The following is a 20,575-nucleotide window of genomic DNA, read 5'->3' as shown; positions in this document are numbered from 1 at the left end:
TGAGTAAATTATGAGCCAGATTGTGCCAAAGGGAGAGAAATGTGTTTTGAACAAGGATTTTATACAAAGGTTTGCTATGACCTTTATCTTTCACCTAAAACCTATGGTTCAAGGTCACTGCACACTTTCACTCAATTAAAGGTTTTCTGTTGAAAAAGAATAAAACAGATTGGGACAAAGGTAAATAATAAGGATATTACAAAAGGATTTGATATGACCTTGACCAAAATCTGAGAAATATGGTTCAAAATCACTGCTCACTTTTTTTCCAAATGATACTCTTTAGTGAATCATGAGCCAGATAAAGGTAAAATAAAATATGGTATGGACATGCGATATTGGATGGACTGGCAAACGGTACGGTTTATTTCTGTCTGGAACAACATATGCATATACATGTTTAAAAAGTAGGTCAATGACTTACCAACACAGTCCACCATGTTGGGATGTAGCTGGTACCCGGACCAAGAACACGCACAATGAAAGGAACCAACAGTGTTCACACAGAGGTCCTGACAGCCGCCATTGTTCCCATCCTTACACTCGTTCAGATCTAGATATTGCATGGAACATAATTATGCATGCAGTTACATCGAAAATGAAAAGGTTTTATCTACTGTAAACCAACTTTTAATCAGGTGCAAGAAATTTTTCCGAGGTTTGCGAGATATTCTTTGACATGAACATTTCTCACCATGAACCCGTAAGTCCTCCGATGTCTCGGATTTTACACATGTCAATTATTTTCATCTTCATCGTAAAAATTCCTTGCCATCAACCAGTTTACACTTGTTAATCACAAAATAAAGTCATCACAAATAAATGTTGATTTACAGTATTAGGGTGGCCCTTCAGTTGAATTATTCATGATTCTCCTTTACCTACATATTTTTGAAAGTTTTGTTAAAATTGAAGCAAAAGTTCTAAAAAAGATGTTTTAAAGAATGTAAAAAGTTAAAAGACGGCTACAAACAGTTGCGTGCAGGTATTATATCATTAAAACTCACAGGAGCCCATACCGTATACTAGTATCCTGTAATTTTTGCGATGGTCTTTTTTTTGCTTTTTTCGCGATCTCTTTTAAATTGCACAATTTTGAATCGCAGAAATAGTATCCTGTATTAATTTCTATACAAAAAATGACATGCAAATAAAACATGCCACACATTTTCACCATTTTTGCAAATTTTGTGATACACGAAAAAAATGGATATTATACAGTATTTATATTTAAGGTGGATACCCTGTTGCCTGTCATTAAATATGCAAATCAAGTCGCTTTTAAGGAGGGTGGGTGGTCAACAAAATATACATCAGATCCTCAGAATTTTGTAAATGATATTTTTAAGTCATAAACGGTCATTTTGTGAAGAATATATTAGCTCTGAAATATGAATATTTTTCTTTTTATACAGTCATGCAATGCTCCTCATTTTCAGGAAATTTATATAGCCTAAAAATGACCACTCTGCCCTTTTAATATTAATTAATCCAGTTTATAATTCAGTATAGACAAATGCTAGTAATCTCCTCTTTTCTCTTCTTCCATAACCTTGCCCTGACCTGTACAGTGGATTCCGTCCTTGTGCTGTTGGTAACCATGGTGACAAAGACATTGGTACCCCCCAATTGTGTTGATGCAGTCACCGTTTTTACAAATCCTGGGGCCAACTTCCACACACTCATCCACATCTACCGGACAAAGACAAGAACTGCTTTTTTAATGTAGTTCATGTGTACATAAATGACCTCTGTAGAATTGGAACCAATATCAGCATAGAATTGGGGGAAGCATACATGTATCATACAGATTTTAAAATCTCACTTTTATTTTGTCGGACAGATGTCAACTAATTAAAAATATGACAAAAAATTTGGATTTGCAAATTTATATTCTCGGAATTTGATGCACACAGCTGAATATAGCGGAATTCATTATTTGCATAAGAATCTACAGTATTAAGTCTCCTTTTTATGGAAACATAATTCTAAATGCATGAGGAGGATGAATAATCAGCATGGCAAAACAAATCAATTCATTTCATGTTAATATAATATATGGAGAAACCAGCTAATAAGAAATATACTATTAAAATAATAAAAATAACAAATAATATATTAATATAGTTTAATAATTCAGTACAGTTCAAAATATCTGAACAGAACATAATATAAGCTAAAAACTAGTTCTCGGTTAATTAGTTCAGTTATATCTAACACACCTCCAGGAAGATTTAATAGTAACCCTAATCAGCAATCATTTCCAGGAAACAAAGTCTGGATTCCACAAAGAATTTTCCATTTTCCTGGTGTTTGGTCTCCAGACCAGGAAAATTGGTTTGGGAAACTTGCAACATAGCTCTGCCATTGTTAGGGAAGTGACCCCCAGACTAAGCGTAAATCCACCACCATTCACTGTGAACAGTTCACAGGGACCATTGTAATTTTTAGTCTTCCCAGAGCTAAGCAAACTGATGTTTCCTCATGGTGATGAAGTATGTGATGCGAAGACAAACAAAGGAAACTACCTTTCCTACAATTATGTTCTTTGTTCCTTTTGCATAAGGATATTTGTTTTTCTAATTTGCCTCATTAATTATGATGTACCAGTATCAAAACAATTAACAAAACTTTCCCAGTCTTACTTAATGTTACAGAAAATAACAAACTATATAAATGTACACAGATTTATAGTATAATCCCTATATAAATTATGAATTACATGTATTATATAGAATTCCTTGATTTATACAATTTTGAAAAATTGGAGAGTTTAAATTGAAATTTTATAATTAAACAATGAAATGCATTCTAGTAGTTCAAGGGTGTATGGTTGTTTTAGTCTTAGTGAAAAAACATAAAAATAATTCTCCCTACTATTTGGTTTAATTAAAAGATGCCTGAAGAGGTAATGGTATCATTGAATAAGTTTGTTAGGTTAAGGTAACACCTCTAGAATGGAACTACCAGTTAGTTATAGGTAACCTGTAGAGAGGTAGTTACCTTTAGGTTAGGTAGTTTTACCTGTACAGGAGTTAGGAAGATTTACATCTACAGAAGTAACAATTATTGAGTTAGTGTTACTGTAGAGAATGAGTTGGGTAGTGTTACCTTGGGTAGTGTTACCTTGGGTAGTGTTACCTTTAGAGGTGCAACTATTATTGAGCTAAGTAGCATTACCTGTACAGGTGATACTTTTTTAGTTAGATAGTTTTACCTGTAGTTACCATTGGGTAAGGTAGTGTTACCTGAAAATGTACATGTGTTACTGTCATTGAGTTGGGTAATGTTACCTAAAAAGGCGTGACTACCATTAAGTTAGGTATTGTTATCTGTACAGGTATGACATCTTGTTCTTGAGAAATTAGGTATAAAGTTACCTAAAAAGGTGTAACTACCATTAAGTTAGGTATTGTAACCTTCATAGGTATGACTACCATTAAGTTAGATATATACCAGTATATACAGTGCTAATACATGTACAGTTGTAACTACATGTACCTTCAATTTTATTGTTACCTGTAAAGGTGAGACTATTTTTAAGCTAGGTAGACTTACCTGTGCAGTTGTGGCTGTCATTCAGTAACTTCATCCCCTTGCTACACTCGCAATGATAGGATCCCACAGTGTTGACACAGATCTCTTGACAATTCCCTTTGTTCTCCAGACATTCATTTTTATCTGTAAAAGAAAGTCATTGCTTCACAGTAAAACAGCATGTTTGATAATTGTATATGCTGGCTTCTTGTACACATATCTCTCTTACCTTTAATGAATTTATCTGTTGAAGTGTCAAAAACAGCTTAGAATTCTCCAGCATGAGTGATTATCTTAGCCTGTAGACTTGTTAGGTAGCTGGTTATATATTACAGTTACCTTCAGACTAGTATCTTACCCTGACGAACTTGTCTATAGCACTAGTACAGGTACCTGGGATTATACTGATCAGACTGTTATCTCACCTTGACAGAATGTGTCCATAAACTACACAGGTAGCCTGGGATACTACAGGACATGTAGGTGTCCTCCTTGACAAAACTTTTTTGATGAACTACTATTAATGCCATATTCAGGTGGCCTTGAAACCCACAGTACAGATAATTTGTTTACCTTGACAGAACTTGTCTGATGAACTATCCAGGTAGCCAGGTATGCTACAGTTGCAGGTAAAGGAACCAGGTGTGTTGATGCATTCATTCGGACATAAATTTTTCCTATAATCTTGACATTCATCAATATCTGTAACAAATGTAAACCATGCAATAATAAAAACAACTGTTCACATGTATGTGGCAATACTTTAAATTACCAGAGTCCCTCCTTTATATGCATTTGTATGTTAATTTTTATCAAAGAAGCATTGTGACATATATCTCTGATATTACATTCAAACAATTTTACCCATAACACATTAAATAAAAATCCTACCAGTCATCTATTGAGATTTTTTTTACATTATGCTAGACAGTGTCCTTGAGACTTACTCGGGGCACCACCCACTAAAATGACCTCTACTTCTTATTGTTCCCCAAGTTGACGCCCAAACTCAAAAGCTGCGATTTGACAATGAAATTAAACTTACATTAAATTAAACTTCTTTTATGACTGCATTGCAGAGGAAGTTTTTTTTGCACAAAAATGTTATCAAATTATTCAGTTTTATTTAGTAATTTTCCCAGTCAGGCAGGCATCTGTTGGATGATAATATCTAAGATGGTCAAAGCACTGAAGCTTGGCTGGGAAAAGACTTCTGGGCACTTTAACCAAAATATCAAGGGTCAGCCACTGCAGTGTGATCATCCAATTCATGAAGTTTGATTTAAAAATGTAAGATATTGGTTGGACAATACAGTGTAAAAGATACATTTACCTAACATTTAAACAGCATGACTTTAAAACACTAATTAATATAAATTCTTGCAGGATCGACTAATTTTATATATTTCAGAGCCAGTTTAACAAGACCTTGGACTTCAATATTTATATAATGTTACATTTTAGTTCACACAGTGACACCTAAAGAAATTTAAATGGGATCAAATGAAAATGCACTGATTATGGAAGCATTGCTAAGAACTTCACAAGTTTTGTTGATTTCCAAGAGGCAATGATTTAATGGCCAAAAACAACATATATTGATCAGCCTAGTACATCAAATAGTTGTTGGACACAAACTATACCCAGAGTCCATGGTCTTGGTGACTCTAGTATTAAATATACAAAGTAGTACTAGAGATTATTATAACCATCGTCTCTGTACTGCCAGGTTACTGTACAGCCATTGGCAAGAACCCTTATGTCGTCTCCCTTGTACTCTTAATTTCCAAACTCTCTACACTGAAGGAGAAAACTTTTCTGTGCAACGATTGTAAAAAGTATTTCTGGATTGAATCCATTTCCAGTCTTTTAAGTGGTTCAAGACCTTTTTAAGATCACATTTAACCAGTTTCTTGTAGAAAAATAATTTGTGGTGATCTTTTTGCAGAATAAAATTCAAAATAAATTTTTACCGAGTATAATATAGGCAAGCTTTGAACAAGTGTTTTCTATAATATAAATTCAAGAAAAATATTATGCAAACTGGTTTACTGTGCAAATTTCATAACAGGTCCTTTTAAATGCAAACAAATTTAAGGCATTGAAATCTAAAGTGTGAATGAAGAGACAAGCAAAAAGGTATAATAAATTTATTTCTGTACAGAAGGCATAACATCCATCTTTATGAAGGCACACAGGGAAAGGGTAGCACATAACTAAAATCCTATTGGATCGCGACTCGTTGTATAAAACCAGTTGTAATGGTGCTTCTGAAAATATGTCAATAAGGCACAGTATATAAAGTTAATGCAAACACAGTGTAAGACCCTTTTACACCTGTTCTGATACTGACGTGTACATTGTATTTCATTCAAGTCCAGTATGTTATGCATAGTCATCATTCGTCCTAAATATCAAGGAAGGTGGTGGTTCATTATCTTGTCCACAAAATAAAAAAGCTGGGAAATCCCAGATATCGCTGAAGAGTGGGTATGCCCCAAAGTGGAAGGAAAAAAGATTTAAATCCCATGCAACACTGCAGATTATTCTGGTGTGACTTTTCAACACAAAAGAAACATTAAAAATAATACCAGGTCAGGACATAGGATCTGAAACTAACACTGTATTTCCCAAGGAGTAATTCCCTGCATTTCCACCACAGTCTCAAATTTTGGTAAAAAAAACTCCAAACAATAAATCTATTTCCCTTTTCCACAAGATTTACATCAAAAATTCGGCTTGCTCATAGACATATGCTGTACAAATATTAAAAAAAAAAAATAACAACCTTGACATTGTAATCACCGACAGTTCTGTATGATACTGTTAACTAACGATTCGACATTTTAAAAACTCCTTACATAACCACCATACATCTGAACAGGCTGACATTCATGCATACTTTTTTTATTTTGCATAAATTCCACGAATTGTGGTAAGTGCTACAGCTGAGTCTGTTTAAAAAATGTCCAGGGTATACTCTCAGCAACATGCACGCACAAATATGAAAATAGACACACGAGGCATGTACCTGAACTTCCTTATCTACATATATACACAAAAAAGAAGATACATTTATAACAGAGTGCATTAAACTTCCAATGTATACAAAGTAAATATAATACAAGTGGTTTATAGTATACATACTAGTGAACACCCCCCAGCCAGTACAAATACAGCTCTACAAATCAAAAATGGCCTCTATGGAAGTTTTTCTTCTACCAAAAGCTTTTCTTGTTTAAAACTATAGTTTTGATAGAGTCTCTAGATTGAGATAAAACTTCAGTCATCTAAAAGAGAGTTCAATATTTGCTTTAGAGAAGTTTAGTTTCTGATATATCCACCGCAGATACACAAGACTTTCATTCCTTAATAACCATGGGTCGCTTAAAACTCATAATGTCTGGTATAAATGAAAATAGCAGAATACACAATTATGATAAGGTCTAACGATGGCATTTCAACAAGTGTTTTTCTAAATCTTTTGCCCATGCAAATGTCATTCTACATTTGTTGCAGTTAAAAGTGAAAAAATCGGAGTGTCGAGTGGTTCTGTGATATTTAAGATCATCACCACGGAAAAATGACTGGCCGCAAAGTTCACATTTGTATGGCTTTTCTCCAGTGTGATAGCGGACATGACGATCTCGATTTGGTTTCGAAGTGAATTGCTTTCCACAAAAATCACAAATATACCTTCGATGTATGGAATTGCAATGTTTATCAAAAGACTCAAAATCATCAAATGTTCCACGACAGATATCGCACTTAAAAGGCTCCTTTGTTCTGAAGAGCACTTCTGGTGTGATGACCCGCTCAAATCCTGGAGATCGTGTAACGGTGCTGAAGTTATTGGGAGAGGTGGAGTTGGTGACCGGTGACGGAGAGGAAGAAGACATTCTGGTGTGGTTATCTTGTTCGTTCATCGGGAAGACTGGCATATTAGGAGCAGGGCTCGTAGTGTCTGAGAAACTGGGAGAAACACTCTTAGGGTTCCCCATACTATTGTGTTCTGACTGGTTGGAGCATTCCGACCCTACTTCTTCATCCTCCGAGTTCATTCTGCTGTTTGATGTCTCTGCTAGGTGATTTAAATGAGATGGCAGCAGACTGTAGGCATTGTCAGGGTCTTTATTCAGGCCCTTGTTGTTGACCTTCTTTGGAACCTTAAAGTTTTCGTCCTCGTTGTCACTGCTGGAATCATCATCATCCTCTTCGACATCATTAAGGGAATCTTCATACTTCAACGTTCCATCATCATTCGAGTTATCAAGTCCACTGCAGGCATCTGGTTTCATGACAGACTCATCATGTGCAAACGAGATATGGTCTGTGAGATCATTCTCCGACTCGAAGCCCGTCTGGCACTCGGTGCACCAGTACTGGCTACAAATCTGTTCCTTCTCGGTTTCGGTCATTTCTGGTTCCGTTTTTATGGTGACCGGCTCTGCTTTGTTGTCTGAAGTCAACATATCTTCATCTCCATCAACCTCATTCTTGATGTTGGAGGGGATAATCTCCTTCTTTATGTGTACTTTAATTTTGTGGCTCATGTCTGAATGGATCAGCATATGCTCGCGGAGATTAGAGGGATATCGGAACTGTTTCATGCACACAGTACAGGTATGGCGCTTACTCTGGACATGAGTATGCTCATGCTTGATGAATTGGTCGTAGGTTGGAAGAACATGGGAGCAGAAGCAACACTGGTAAGAATCAAAGTTTCCATCGGATCGATGTTTCTTAAGGTGGCCGGTGTATTTGAAAGGGTCAGTGAACTCTGACCCACAGGGAACACAGGTGAAGGTTTTTTCTTGGCTATGTACCAGCATGTGTTTGTTGTACATCAGAGGGTTGGATCCCGAGAAGTTACAAATGGAACACTGGTACACCATCAGCTCTGGGTGGCTTTTCTTGTGTTTCTGGAATTTCAAGACATCATTGAAGCTTTCGCCACAGGTTGGGCAGCAGTGCAGCAGTTTGGTGCCGTGTTCTTTCTTCATGTGGTTTTTGATTGTTTTTCGATCCATGTAGCCTTTGTTACACAGGTTGCATCGGAATGGCTTGTTGTAGTTGTGTTTGATGAGATGCCGCTTGATGTCGTCTTTGCGAGTGAAGCTCTCCGAGCACAGCGTACATTGGTACGGTTTGTAACCCGTGTGCAGCCTCATGTGGCGCTTCATGTTGTTGCGACAGGTAAAGGTGTTGTAACACACCAAGCAGGTGTAGACGTTGTGCTGGTTCAGGTTGTGGGTCTCGAAAGAAGGGCCGTCGGGAAGGACCTGGAAGCAGCGTTTACATTCAACATCTTTGACTGGTTTGATGTCGGCTTTCGGGGCTTCACTGTTATAAATGTATCCAGGGACGTCTTGATCATCACCCTTTACTGAGCCGCTTGATTTGGAATTTGCTTGTTGCTTAAGGCGTGGCGATTTTTTATGATTTGATAATTTGGGAGCCATTATTTTACTCATCATCTGCTTTTTGATGACTCGGTTGGAGGTGGAGGAGTCTTCATCAATCTCTGTCCCGATCTCCATCTCGTTGTGCGAGCTGTCCGAGTCTTCGTTGCCATCGTACACACTGTTCCTATCACTATTCAAGTCACTGAATTTACTGAGAGCTTTATTGGAATTCTCTCCCAGGACATCATTGGAATCCTCTACAAAGTCTTTCCTACCCCTGTCTCCATTGAGAGGCTTGCCATGCAGTGACGACACAAAGTTTTCACTACTCTGATCACCGTCATGTTCATCTAGTCGACTCCTTTCCAACCCATCAAAAGTCTTCTTGAAGAGTTCGTGAACTTTGACCACGATTTGTTTGTCCTGGTTTTCGGGGGAGATACAGATGATTCCATCGATCTCCAGTCGCTGGCTGTAGGCCACCGCCTCCTTACAGACGGTTAGTATGGACTGCTTCAGCAGCCGTTCTACGAGGGACTGCTCCACAGAAGGCATCCTCACATCCTCCACAGTCCACCAATGCTAAAAGTAAACCAAGTAATGTTACAATATTCAGTATTATACAGTAAATGGGCTTTTTTCTTATTTCTATCAAAGGTATTGTATTACTATTAATCTTTAAAGGTGTTGACTTCTGAGAGTAAAACAGAAAACTAGTACAATATTTAATGTAAAGAGTCTTTCTTATTTTCATCAAAAGCAATCTATCTTATTCTTTCAAGGTGTCAACTACAGTACTTTCATCTAAAATAAAAGTACAGTTGGGACAGCATAGAAAATTTTTTGTTTAGAACTGTTTAACAAGAGCTTGGACATCCTAATGTTGGCCTTTCAGTAGGATATTACTGTCTAGTTTGCTCATCAAAACAAGCTTTCTAATATTGACCTTCTCTTTTCTAATTTGCTAAGAAAAGCTCATTAGTATTCATAGACCAAAGTCAAAGCCAGAAAGTTGTTAGCCAAGCTCTGCTGTTATGTGAAATTGACACATTTGCAATGAAATATACATCCTGAATTTACTTAGAGCTATATTGAAATTCTCTCCCAGGACATCATTGAAATCTTCTACGTCTTTTATACCCCTACACATCCGTGGATGTAGGTGGACGAGTGTCTTTCAATCAATCAATGTACCGGGTATTCATAACTATCAGCCAATGACTGGACAGTTAACAATGAGTAGACACCGCCTTCATCAGCGTTCATCAAATCGGAGTTTGTCTGACACCTACTGCACAAAGTCCAAGCTTTTGTTAAAATGATTCTAATGGTCTCTGACCAATGTTTTTCAAGATCTTATATAATCTTATCTTACACAAAATCATCATGAAATTTGTACTAAAATACGTGTAATCATTATTTGGGGGTTTTTTTTACTGTCAGAGAGAGTTTAAAATAAGTATTTACCGCAATAAAAACAATTTAATTTTTTGAAGTTTAAAATTTCACAGCTGACAATCTTAATTCTTGCAATTAAAAAAAAATTTAAATTACTGAAAAATAAAATGACCAGATTGGGGATGAAAGATTAGTCATAGTACTACATTAAACATTTTTTTTTAAATCAGCCTTGTCACTAGAATTTCTCAAATATTAAAAATAGTCAAGTTAAAATTATAAAATCTAATTTCACTCAAGTTTTAAAAATACATCGTCATTTAGATAACATTTCCCATTTTACATCACAGAAACAACTATTTTTAGTCTGTCAATTTCTGAAGTAAAACCAAGGCACACAATATTACCAGTTAATGGCCAACATCTCCCTAGCTAGTCCATACACTTTTCTAGAAGCAGTTACCTCACAAAAACAAATATCACAAGGTTTAGGGATAAAAAAAACAACAACTTTGTCTAAATATCTAGGTAAAACTCCTACCAGTTGACAGTTCTAGTTCTGATGTGTCACAGATCCCACTCCTTGGGACCGACCCTCACTGGACAAACTCTGACTCAACAATTAACAACTGGGCTTTTTCTTTCTAAAGGAAGCAATGCAATCGAACAAGAACCTCATTTGGAAAGAAACCTGACTTGGTCTCTGCTTTTTTGTCAAGTACAGGAGCTGATTAAAAATTTCCTGTGTCAAAGTGCCATTTCCAACCCTGCGCTTTCAGACTCATTGAATCGACTTCTTCCCATCGACAATCGTGTGTGAATTCCAAAACAAACTTCCTTCATTCTCAAGTATTCATCCTCTGTAATTCCATTAAATCCATGAACTTCGTCCTCAATCAATTTTAATTACCCCTACACCAAGCATCAGAGGGATGCTTATGTATAACTTGTTTACTTTCTTGGACTGTAAAATTGTGTCACAATTTTTTTCAATTTTTATTTCTCTCTTAACCTCAATTTAGTCTCCCTAATAGGAGAAATTTAATATCAGTTCTTAAAGATTGAACATGGATATATATGTGCATGTCTCATCACTGCTCAAGTGTTTGGGTTTCCTATACATGCTTAGTGCAGAAAAAAGGGTTCTTTAAATTTAGCCTTTTTTTTTTTTGTCACACTGGGAATTCTGGCAAAATTTCCCTGTAAATTAATTTTACACAGCAAACTTTTGAGTAATTTCCCCCCATTCTGTTGCCAATGGGTGGATTTGATGCATTGGGTAATAATTTAATTTATTGCACATAATTGCAGTGACCTAAGACTTTTAAAAATCTATTTGTGGGAGATTTCATATCTTTACCAGCATGTCCCTTTGATGACCCCACGACAACAGGATATTATCAAGTCTGACAATTGCGGATAAAGTCTGGATTTTCCATGTCTCGGCCTCCGTACTTCCTACAATGTAATCTACACCTAGAGAAGTGACGTTCCAGATAATCGACACCGCCGACGTTCATAATTATACGTTACATTTAAACACTTGTGTTACTGATGTGAAAAAAGAATTTGTTAAGTGTTAATTTTTAATTTGATTTTTAAATCTATAAATCAAAAGTTTATCACAAGTCTTAACTTAATTTTGTTAAGTTTATTTGCATATTCATAATATCAATATTTAAAATCATTATTTACTCTTATAAAAGAAATCCAAGATGAACAATAATTCTAATATCTAAATCAAAGATTTTTTTTTAGTAATTTGATTTCATTAATAACACCTACTGAAATGGATGGGTCTGACCACACCTAAACACTCCCACCCTCCCAACAGTTAAAAAAAACCAAAGGAGTCATTCTTAATATTAAAACACTGTACAGTCTGAGATTTGTTTCCAGTGACTAATTTTACACAGTATTACCTACACATTAATTTCCAGGTAACAATCTTTTTAAAATGCCTTTTGTTTACTACACACAACCCCACTCCCAAAGATCCACTCCCAGAAATTTCTACCTCTCTCCGAGACCTTCAACAAAGGTAATGTATTCCTACTGGAATGTCTTCACAGCGAGTGAAACAGGCCGTCTGCTGAATTAGACAACTGTTGGACCAGATCCGCCAATCAGATAAAACATTTACCCTCTCTCCTGAATGTTCACAAAGTTTTCCTGGAGTTTTCTCATAGGCTGAAAAATCTACACTCCGGTAACAGGACCAGCGAATGTTGCACCTTGATATCCGGCGCTCTATTATAAATCTGACTTGACGTGCTGTCTGTATAATTGGGACAAAAACCACATGCGGGTTGTCCCACGGGAGAGCTCGTCACACTTCCCCCGTCCTGACCGAGCGACACAGCTGATAAATTTCCCTCCAAATTCACCACAGATTTTTACTGCAGCGAGAACTGAGCTCTGCTCGTGAAGTTCCCCGGATTTAGATCAGGATTACGGTTTATCCGTGTAGTTGTAAATCGCTCAGGAGTTGGCTTCACGGCAGACCAGTTCCCGCAGGTGCCCCTTCGCCGGGCCCCACGTCGGATAAGCTCGTTTGCCGAGGTTATCTGATCCGACTGGAATGCTACAACACATATGTACCTATTTATACACCACAAAGTGTAAAATGTCTCGGCACTTACCTTCCGAAGCGATTAATATCAATACGTGTCCTTTATTCCTCCCGTTCCAACACTTATAGGATCCGCGTGAACGTTCGTGGGAAACTTTGGAAACTTTTAAAGCGCGACTGCCACGCTGTTGAACACGGCGATTCCCGAGTAACCTTGGATGACTGACAGCGTGGTATTTCCTTTCTTCTGGATAAAGCCATTTGGAAGCGGAGAGTGCCGAGAGAGCACGAAATATAATCTAATTTATCCGTGCAACAGGAGAACATGTGCTTGCCCAACCGCCCGCTCATGTTCCCGAATTGCTGCTTATTAATCACGACCAGGAAATTCTCTGCAGGCAAATTAAGTACATAAATGTAAGCTACTTGTAATTAATCATGTCTAGTAATGAAGCTATCCGACTTCATCATTTTTAGATACAAGGGTCCATCAAATAAATAGTACAGGATATTTGACTGGACAGTCCATTGTCATGCAGGCATGTTCCTCATATAATTCGACCAATTCTATTTTTTCTCTGGGTTTCAATCATTCAAAACTAAAGGGATTTCCATGGAAAAAATAATCATCCCGCGAGGCGGATTTGAACCACCGACCTAAGGATAGCTAGTAATTTTCACTCTACAGTCCTCCGCTCTACCAACTGAGCTATCACGGGATATATTACAGAAGTTTAAAACATTATATAACCATAGGTACAACCGATACTACATCGTCACTTCCTCTACCTTCCCGCTGTCATTTCAAAACAAGTAATATTTACATATATTTACATTCTGCTGTGATTTTCCATTAAATTCTGTGATCTTCAAATGCCTCTAAATGCAACAAGTAGTCAAAGGTCAAATTGACGAGTTTTATTATGACGTCACAAACGTTGAACGCTGCAAACTGCAACGTCACAAGCGAAAATCAAAGTTCACGCTTGTGGCTGTTACTGTGGCTCTTCCATTAATATTAACTTACCCTTAGAATAAGATAGGAATTTTAAGGTATGAATCACATTTGCAAACAAGGCAAGAAGTTAAAAAAATGTAAATATAAGCATTAAATCATGATTTTTTGAAGTATACACTCTCATAACTGCCGCGGTGTGTGCATACAAATTTTCATAACGCGCTAACGCGCGTTACTCAATTTGTATGCACACACCGCGGCAGTTATGAGAGTGTATACTTCAAAAAATCATGATTCAATGCTATAATATATACTGTATGGCATCTATATAAAATACACTGTCATTAATATTGTTGTATAACGTTATATTACAATCACTATGCTATGATAAGAGAATTTAAATGTGATTCATAACTGGTCTCAAAATTCACGGAAAGTTTCATAAATGTTTTTCAAGATTAATTATGTCTCGATCATTTGCTTGTAAATGGCTAACAGAAAAGTGTCATTGAATGTTATTATCTAAAATTCAATTGGCATAATTGGGCCTAATTTATATTCGAACGTTTATTAAGCAAGGGTACTATTATCGTACTTAGCTCTAGTAGGTCACAATTATACGTTTGTACTCCCATGCTCAAAATGTTGTTCATGGGTAAGTGATTTAAAAGCAAAATATCATCTTTTTTTTTATATAGCGTTTGAATTGCTATACGTACCACACCAATCACTGATAAAAAATAATTTAAAAATCGATTCATAACGTTTAATGATACTGATGACATCGGAAATATGTCTGTATATACAACTGATACATGTAGGCTATATAAATTAATTATCCTGATACACAGCTTCCCAGTTCATTCGATATTTGGGAATAATTATACAGGAACAGAAAGAGAAGAGGGGGCGGATCATGCACTTACCAAAACAGACGTTGCCGACGGCGACGTAGTCCTGGGTACAGAGACAGTAGCGCGAACCCACGGTGTTCTGACAAGTCTGCTCACACCCTCCGTTGTCTATCACGCACTCGTTCCTGTCTGAAAAAAACATATGCATACATGCATTGAAATATTGTTATGTAATTGTTTACACATCATGCTTGCATTTTTGTTTTGTACGACTGGGATAGGATCATGATTGGAAAATAAACTTTACAATTAGCAGATCACAGTAACGATATTAAGACGGAAAAAAAAATTTAAAAAAAACACGTATACATTTTGGCATCTGAACTCAAAAAGGAGGAATTCCGTTCCTTTTTTCTTTTCATAAACCTTTCTCCTTTTAATTTTTTTTTTCACTTTTAAAGCTCTATCTCGGTCAATCCTTTATTTTGTCACCCCCTATCCTCTTCCCTCATTAAACGTCAGATATTGAGATCTTGTGCTAAACAAAGATTGTACGACAATCCTCGACCACTCAGATTGAATTTTAAGCTTATTTCACATAATGATTATTCCAAAAAAAATATTTCTGTGATACATCCTATGTTGTATTGTTTAGTTACATTTATTTCATACCGCCTCAAAAACTAGGGAGGGGTCGCAATAAGCTGAATTTTAAAAATATATTTGTAAGAAAAAAATCTACACCCCCCGGTTTTTCTTGGTATTGGTCTGCAGTTGGTGCATGGAAAATAAAGTACATGTATACATTGTACTTTCATCTTTTTAATACGGTACCAAATAACGAATTGTTTCCAAAGTTTCACATCATTATTCTTTCAATGACCGGAACTTACCTGCGCACGTTTTCCCATCGTTCACCAGCCCGTACCCCCGGTAACAGTCACAGAAGTAGTTCAGCCCCTCCCCCGGGACACACAGCTGACTACAGTTACCGTTGTCCAGGACGCACGGGTGAATAACATCTATAAAAACCACAGAATCTCGATTATCAAAAACTCCTTATATACATGTATTTAATTTTCCATTCTATAAGAATTTAGCTGTTAGTATCGAGTCAGAGATTTGTCAAATTCTGTAATAGAGAGGTTAAGCATTTTAACGTTATATAGTACATAGTAGAACAATTGTACATAAAATTTGAATTTTTTAAAAACTTGTTGGACATACTGGCAATTAAAAAGAAAACCTTATTATAGCTTCAAACATAATTTATTTTGAAGTAAACCACCTTTGAGTAAATTCCCGAAAACGATGCGCGTGGGCCTTCTAAGGTGCCTTTACTGGGGGTATAACAAATCTGTAAACCCTTTATTGTCATCTTTGCTAGCCAAGCGTTTTCGGTCAACTCTGTTCCCCACAAAGGAGAGTGTGGATCAGAAACCCTTGACTTGGGAAGATGTTTATTGTAGTAAATTGAATTTAAAACATTGTTGTAGTGTAGGTTAGAGTTATTCTTTGCTTTATTTCACTGATTATAATATATGTGGATCACACATAACGCAACAAACGCAAGCTTCTCGTCACTTTCGATCCCCTTATTGTCTTTATCGTAACACACTTCAAGCCCGTGTTTGGTCACTGCTTATGAAACAACAAAATGGCCCGCGACAGACACACACCGACCGAGATTGAAATAGTGCATCGAAAAAAAATTCGATGTATATGGTGAAAATATATATCTACATGATTGAAAAATATGAAAATCAGAATATATACAAATCATACCGACAACAATCATTAGGTTGTATAATGTTTATTATACATGTCTTGTATACAACTTGTGAATTAGGAAATATACCTTTGACACACACAGGGCTGTCTGGAGATGTCCACTTGTAGCTCTGACAAAACATGTAACGGGACTGGTTGTTCTGGAGGTGGTACCCTTCCTCGCACGTGTAATTGGCGTAGATGACCCAGGCTCTCTTGTACAGGTTGTAGTGGTACGGGGTGTCCACCGTGGCGTGAGCGATGATGGGAGGAGTGCGGTAACGCTGGTGGATGCACGTGCCATCTGCCTCCCGAATTTCCAGGGTAAAGTTCAAGGTCGAGGTCTGCGCTACAGCCACCTCTTTTGTATCGTTTCTTACCCTCAACTTTTCTATGCTCGTATTTTCACTACCAGGTCCTGATGGTTGTAGAAAATAGGAATGTGATAATTATGTTTATTTACCAATCAAGGGCCCTCGGGGGGCATATACATTAAAACAATAGAACAACATAATTATAACAAATAAGGTATGAAATACATAAATATTGTACTATCAAGTAAGCATAGTAGGTTACAATAGGAGGTACATCTGATATACCAAGTTGTCATACACATAATTTTAATTATTTAAGGGTAAACATTTATTTGCAATTGCAGAAATAAACAGCTATTAATACACAATCCCTCAAAGCAATACGTGAGTATTGATACAGACACATTATATACAGCCCCAAATATATATTTGTATTCCATATACATGAACAATTGTATGTAGACGTATTATATAATACACTGTAATTAATACATTTGTGATATTAGATTCAAACAGAGAGAGGGAGACAGACACATTTACCTATACATTTCGGGGATGAGTTATTCCACCGTCCCTCTCCCTCACAGAAGACTGTGGAGGCCCCCACCAGGTAGTGGCTCCGCCCACACATGAACTCTGCTACCTGTCCCTCGTCATCCATGCTGACGTAGCCGTAGGCCGGGGCGGGGGGTAGAGGGCACCCTCTTGCTGTACAAAATGTAAAAAATATATGTTACTAGATGATACCCCGCGCAAGCGAGGGAATTAACACTTTACACATTATTATCATAAAATGCTTAATATGTTGAACCATATTTTTGTTCACTTTTGCATATACTTTGTCCAATTTGTCCTGTATGTACATGTACTCTAATTACCTAGATAATCTATAATTCCCGATCATTCATTTTGAAGGGGATGAAGACGTGAGGGAAGTATAGGTGGCTGTATAAATGTCAGATTTTTTTTCAACTCTATAGATTTTACCCATATTTTTCATCTGTTGACAAAATGTTTAAATTCTTCGTATAATCTAAACAGATGCAGCTCAAATTACGTTCCATTTCGCAAAATAAGAACGACAAAAAACTGTAAATATAAGTGTTTCATTGGTCGATCTCATCTGTAGGGAAACCCCTCAGGAACGCGTGTAATTTATAGTATATACTGACCTACACAGATGGGCGTGTCTACATGTATATAGTGACAATGACACTGACATAAACTGGCAGGTTAGCGTGTCATATTGTCACGGTGACACTGACATACACAGATGGGTGTGTCTATATAGTAATAATGACACTGACCTACACAGATGGGTGTGTCATATAGTAACGATGACACTGACATACACAGATGGGCGTGTCATATAGTTACGGTGACACTTGTCTACACCAATGGGCGTGTCTATATAATGACGATGACACTGGTTGACACAGATGGGCGTGTCATATAGTTACGGTAACTATGACTTACACCAATGGGCGTGTCTATATAGTGACTATGACGCTGACCTACACAGATTGGTGTGTTGATGACACTGACCTACACAGATTGGTGTATCGATTACACTGACCTACACAGATTGGTGTATCGATTACACTGACCTACACAGATTGGTGTATCGATGGTCCACGTCCCCTCCTCCTCGATACACGCTCCAAAAATGTCACCCATCGGGAAGAACCCCTCGTCACACACAAACTCCACCAGCAGGTTCCCGCCCCAGGTCAGTACTGACCCATGACGGACAGGCCCGGGGGTGGGGCACGCCAGCGTCTCTGTGGACATAGAAAAATCAAATAAATCAATATTGTATTGCATTGCATTGTACTTAAAATGCATGGACAAATTAATCTAATCACAAGTTTAAATTAGACTGCGTGATAGTGATGTTAAAATAATAAAGCTCATGATGGCAATGATATAGAGCCATTTTAACAAGGCTATGGACTTTCTGCAGGACCTAACTCTCTATTTCTTGCGTCAAAACAAGTTAAAAATGGCACAGGTTTCTAGCGAAATATACATAGATTGCATAGTCTTAGCTCAAAAGCCAGACAAATCTAGATCAATGGCTAAGTGGCATACAATGAAATAAACATGCCTATGTCACATTTGTGTTTGACACCAACTACCCAAAGTCCAAGCTCTTGTTAAAATGGTTCTTTATTTGACAGTGCGACGGTGCATCCGCCCCCCCCCCCGCACCCCAGCTTCCCTGCTTCTACTAATGACCAGTACAGAGTAAGACTGATCGATAGGGTGATATCCACGTGCATCCGTGTTGAATTTGACTTACCCTGGTCTGTGGACTGATTCCTGACATATGTTAGCTGCAACAATGATACAAGAAAAACAACAAAGAACGCCATTACAAAAAAGAGACACTTACAGTGAGTACTTGACCGAGTTATGAAAAAATAGACCGGGTTGAGTGAGAATTTAAGCATCGAAGGCTAGTGAACTGCCACCCCTCACTTAGTGTTAAAGTTTGTTTTACTTTTGGAGGGACGAATGCAGACATTCACGTGCACAGTGGGCTTTTGAATGATACTAGTATTCTTTCATGTCTAGAATTTATCTCAGATTATTGTTGAACAAAAACGGCAATAAAAGAAAACTTTTTATTTCCGCATTTTTTTTAAATCGACCCTCCTAGTTACATTTTGATCATCATGATATATTCCAATCGATCAATCTAAATGCCATTGTGCATACAGAATTAATAGCTGTATTACTTTTCAACGCCGAAGCATATCTCTCTCTCTCTCTCTCTCTCTCTCTCTCTCTCTCTCTCTCTCTCTCTCTCTCTCTCAGGAGAGGCATTAGGCATTATGTAGGGTATATTACTGATAAAATTTATTAAATAGATACCTAATCCTATCTGTAGATAGACAATATTTATGGGTATATATACTAAATCGATCAATTTTCATTTTGTGATTATACTCAGGAGAATTGTCTATCCATAGAAAGAAATGCATCAGTTTAGTACAAATGGTAGAGAGCCAATATCCAAACATTCCCACAGGTAATTGTACAATAATTATTCCAATCCAAAAAAAGACAGGAAATATACACATTTCAAGCAAAGTTATACCCGCCTAAAACTCCACAGACACCCCCCCCCCCCTCCAGAAAACTACAGAGGGCGAATGTGTATTCATCAAAGACCTCAGTGTTAATATTCATAGACCTGTGATATATGTAAGAAGTAGCACCCTACAAATTGACGGTCAGACCGGTTCGAATACCGGCGCCAGATAGCTCAGTTAGTAGAGCACATGACTAGAGATTCAGAGGGCCCGTGTTCGAATCCCGGTCTGGTCCGTCATTATTTCTCCCATCCCGTTACATTTGGTGCCGTGTCCAACCCCTGGAACTGACAGGTGAACTCCTGCCAGGGGAAGATCCTGGGGTGACCTTCGAGGGCGAAGATTATTAAGGGGGAAGGAATGTGATGGTCAGACCGGTTCAAATACCGGCGTTGGTAGAGCACCTGATTAGAGATTCAGGGGGCCCGTGTTCGAATCCCGGTCTGCTCCGTCATTATTTCTCCCATCCCGTTACAAAATGCACAATTCGACAATGACATTAATCTGTAATAGTAGTCTTTTATCCGTACTAGTTACTATCAAGCTGCATTTCCGTATTTTTTTTCGTTATCAAGAAACTAACAATGTAGTGTTTATGACACATAGAAGTCTTTTCTTTTAATACGGAAACTGGTTGTGTTGTTATGCTCTATTTTAATTTTAGCTACT

The 20,575-nt window shown here is 37.3% G+C and overlaps 2 protein-coding genes and 1 non-coding gene across 7 annotated transcripts in view; all 3 read right to left on the bottom strand.

The window, feature by feature from the left end:
• Positions 1-19,211, bottom strand: part of LOC105340930 (fibrillin-2) — a 28,434-nt gene extending 9,223 nt beyond the window's left edge. Inside the window, exons 1-10 of the mRNA XM_011447210.4 lie at positions 19,111-19,211; positions 18,416-18,589; positions 17,349-17,516; positions 16,583-16,912; positions 15,618-15,746; positions 14,797-14,913; positions 4,111-4,239; positions 3,559-3,681; positions 1,564-1,692; positions 425-553 (exon numbers count right to left, since the gene is read on the bottom strand). Of these exons, the coding sequence (XP_011445512.3) occupies positions 425-553; positions 1,564-1,692; positions 3,559-3,681; positions 4,111-4,239; positions 14,797-14,913; positions 15,618-15,746; positions 16,583-16,912; positions 17,349-17,516; positions 18,416-18,589; positions 19,111-19,183 (1,501 nt within the window). The 5' untranslated portion in view covers positions 19,184-19,211. The remainder of the gene's footprint in view (positions 1-424; positions 554-1,563; positions 1,693-3,558; positions 3,682-4,110; positions 4,240-14,796; positions 14,914-15,617; positions 15,747-16,582; positions 16,913-17,348; positions 17,517-18,415; positions 18,590-19,110) is intronic.
• LOC105340929 (gastrula zinc finger protein xFG20-1-like) lies at positions 6,311-13,124 on the bottom strand. Of its 5 annotated transcripts, none has more exons than XM_011447205.4 (2): positions 12,983-13,124; positions 6,311-9,524 (listed from the first exon to the last, which is right to left on the bottom strand). In XM_011447205.4, exon 2 carries the CDS (start codon positions 9,495-9,497, stop codon positions 6,984-6,986), a length of 2,514 nt encoding a protein of 837 aa, XP_011445507.2. In that variant the 5' UTR covers positions 9,498-9,524; positions 12,983-13,124; the 3' UTR covers positions 6,311-6,983. The 5 variants fall into 5 exon arrangements, with proteins under 5 accessions (XP_011445507.2, XP_011445508.2, XP_065933626.1 ...); XM_011447206.4 differs by lacking the exon at positions 12,983-13,124 and adding an exon at positions 12,358-12,543; XM_066077554.1 differs by lacking the exon at positions 12,983-13,124 and adding an exon at positions 11,701-11,721.
• Trnay-gua (transfer RNA tyrosine (anticodon GUA)) lies at positions 13,542-13,631 on the bottom strand. Its single transcript is given in 2 exon segments — positions 13,542-13,577; positions 13,595-13,631. It is a non-coding gene; the product is annotated as a tRNA-Tyr (tRNA).
• Positions 19,212-20,575: the final 1,364 nt, after the last annotated feature.

This window comes from Magallana gigas, chromosome 2 (assembly GCF_963853765.1).
Source record: "Magallana gigas chromosome 2, xbMagGiga1.1, whole genome shotgun sequence".
Lineage (NCBI taxonomy): Eukaryota > Metazoa > Mollusca > Bivalvia > Ostreida > Ostreidae > Magallana > Magallana gigas.
Note: the sequence above shows the minus strand (reverse complement) of the source record. Positions and strands in the feature narration are given on the sequence as shown.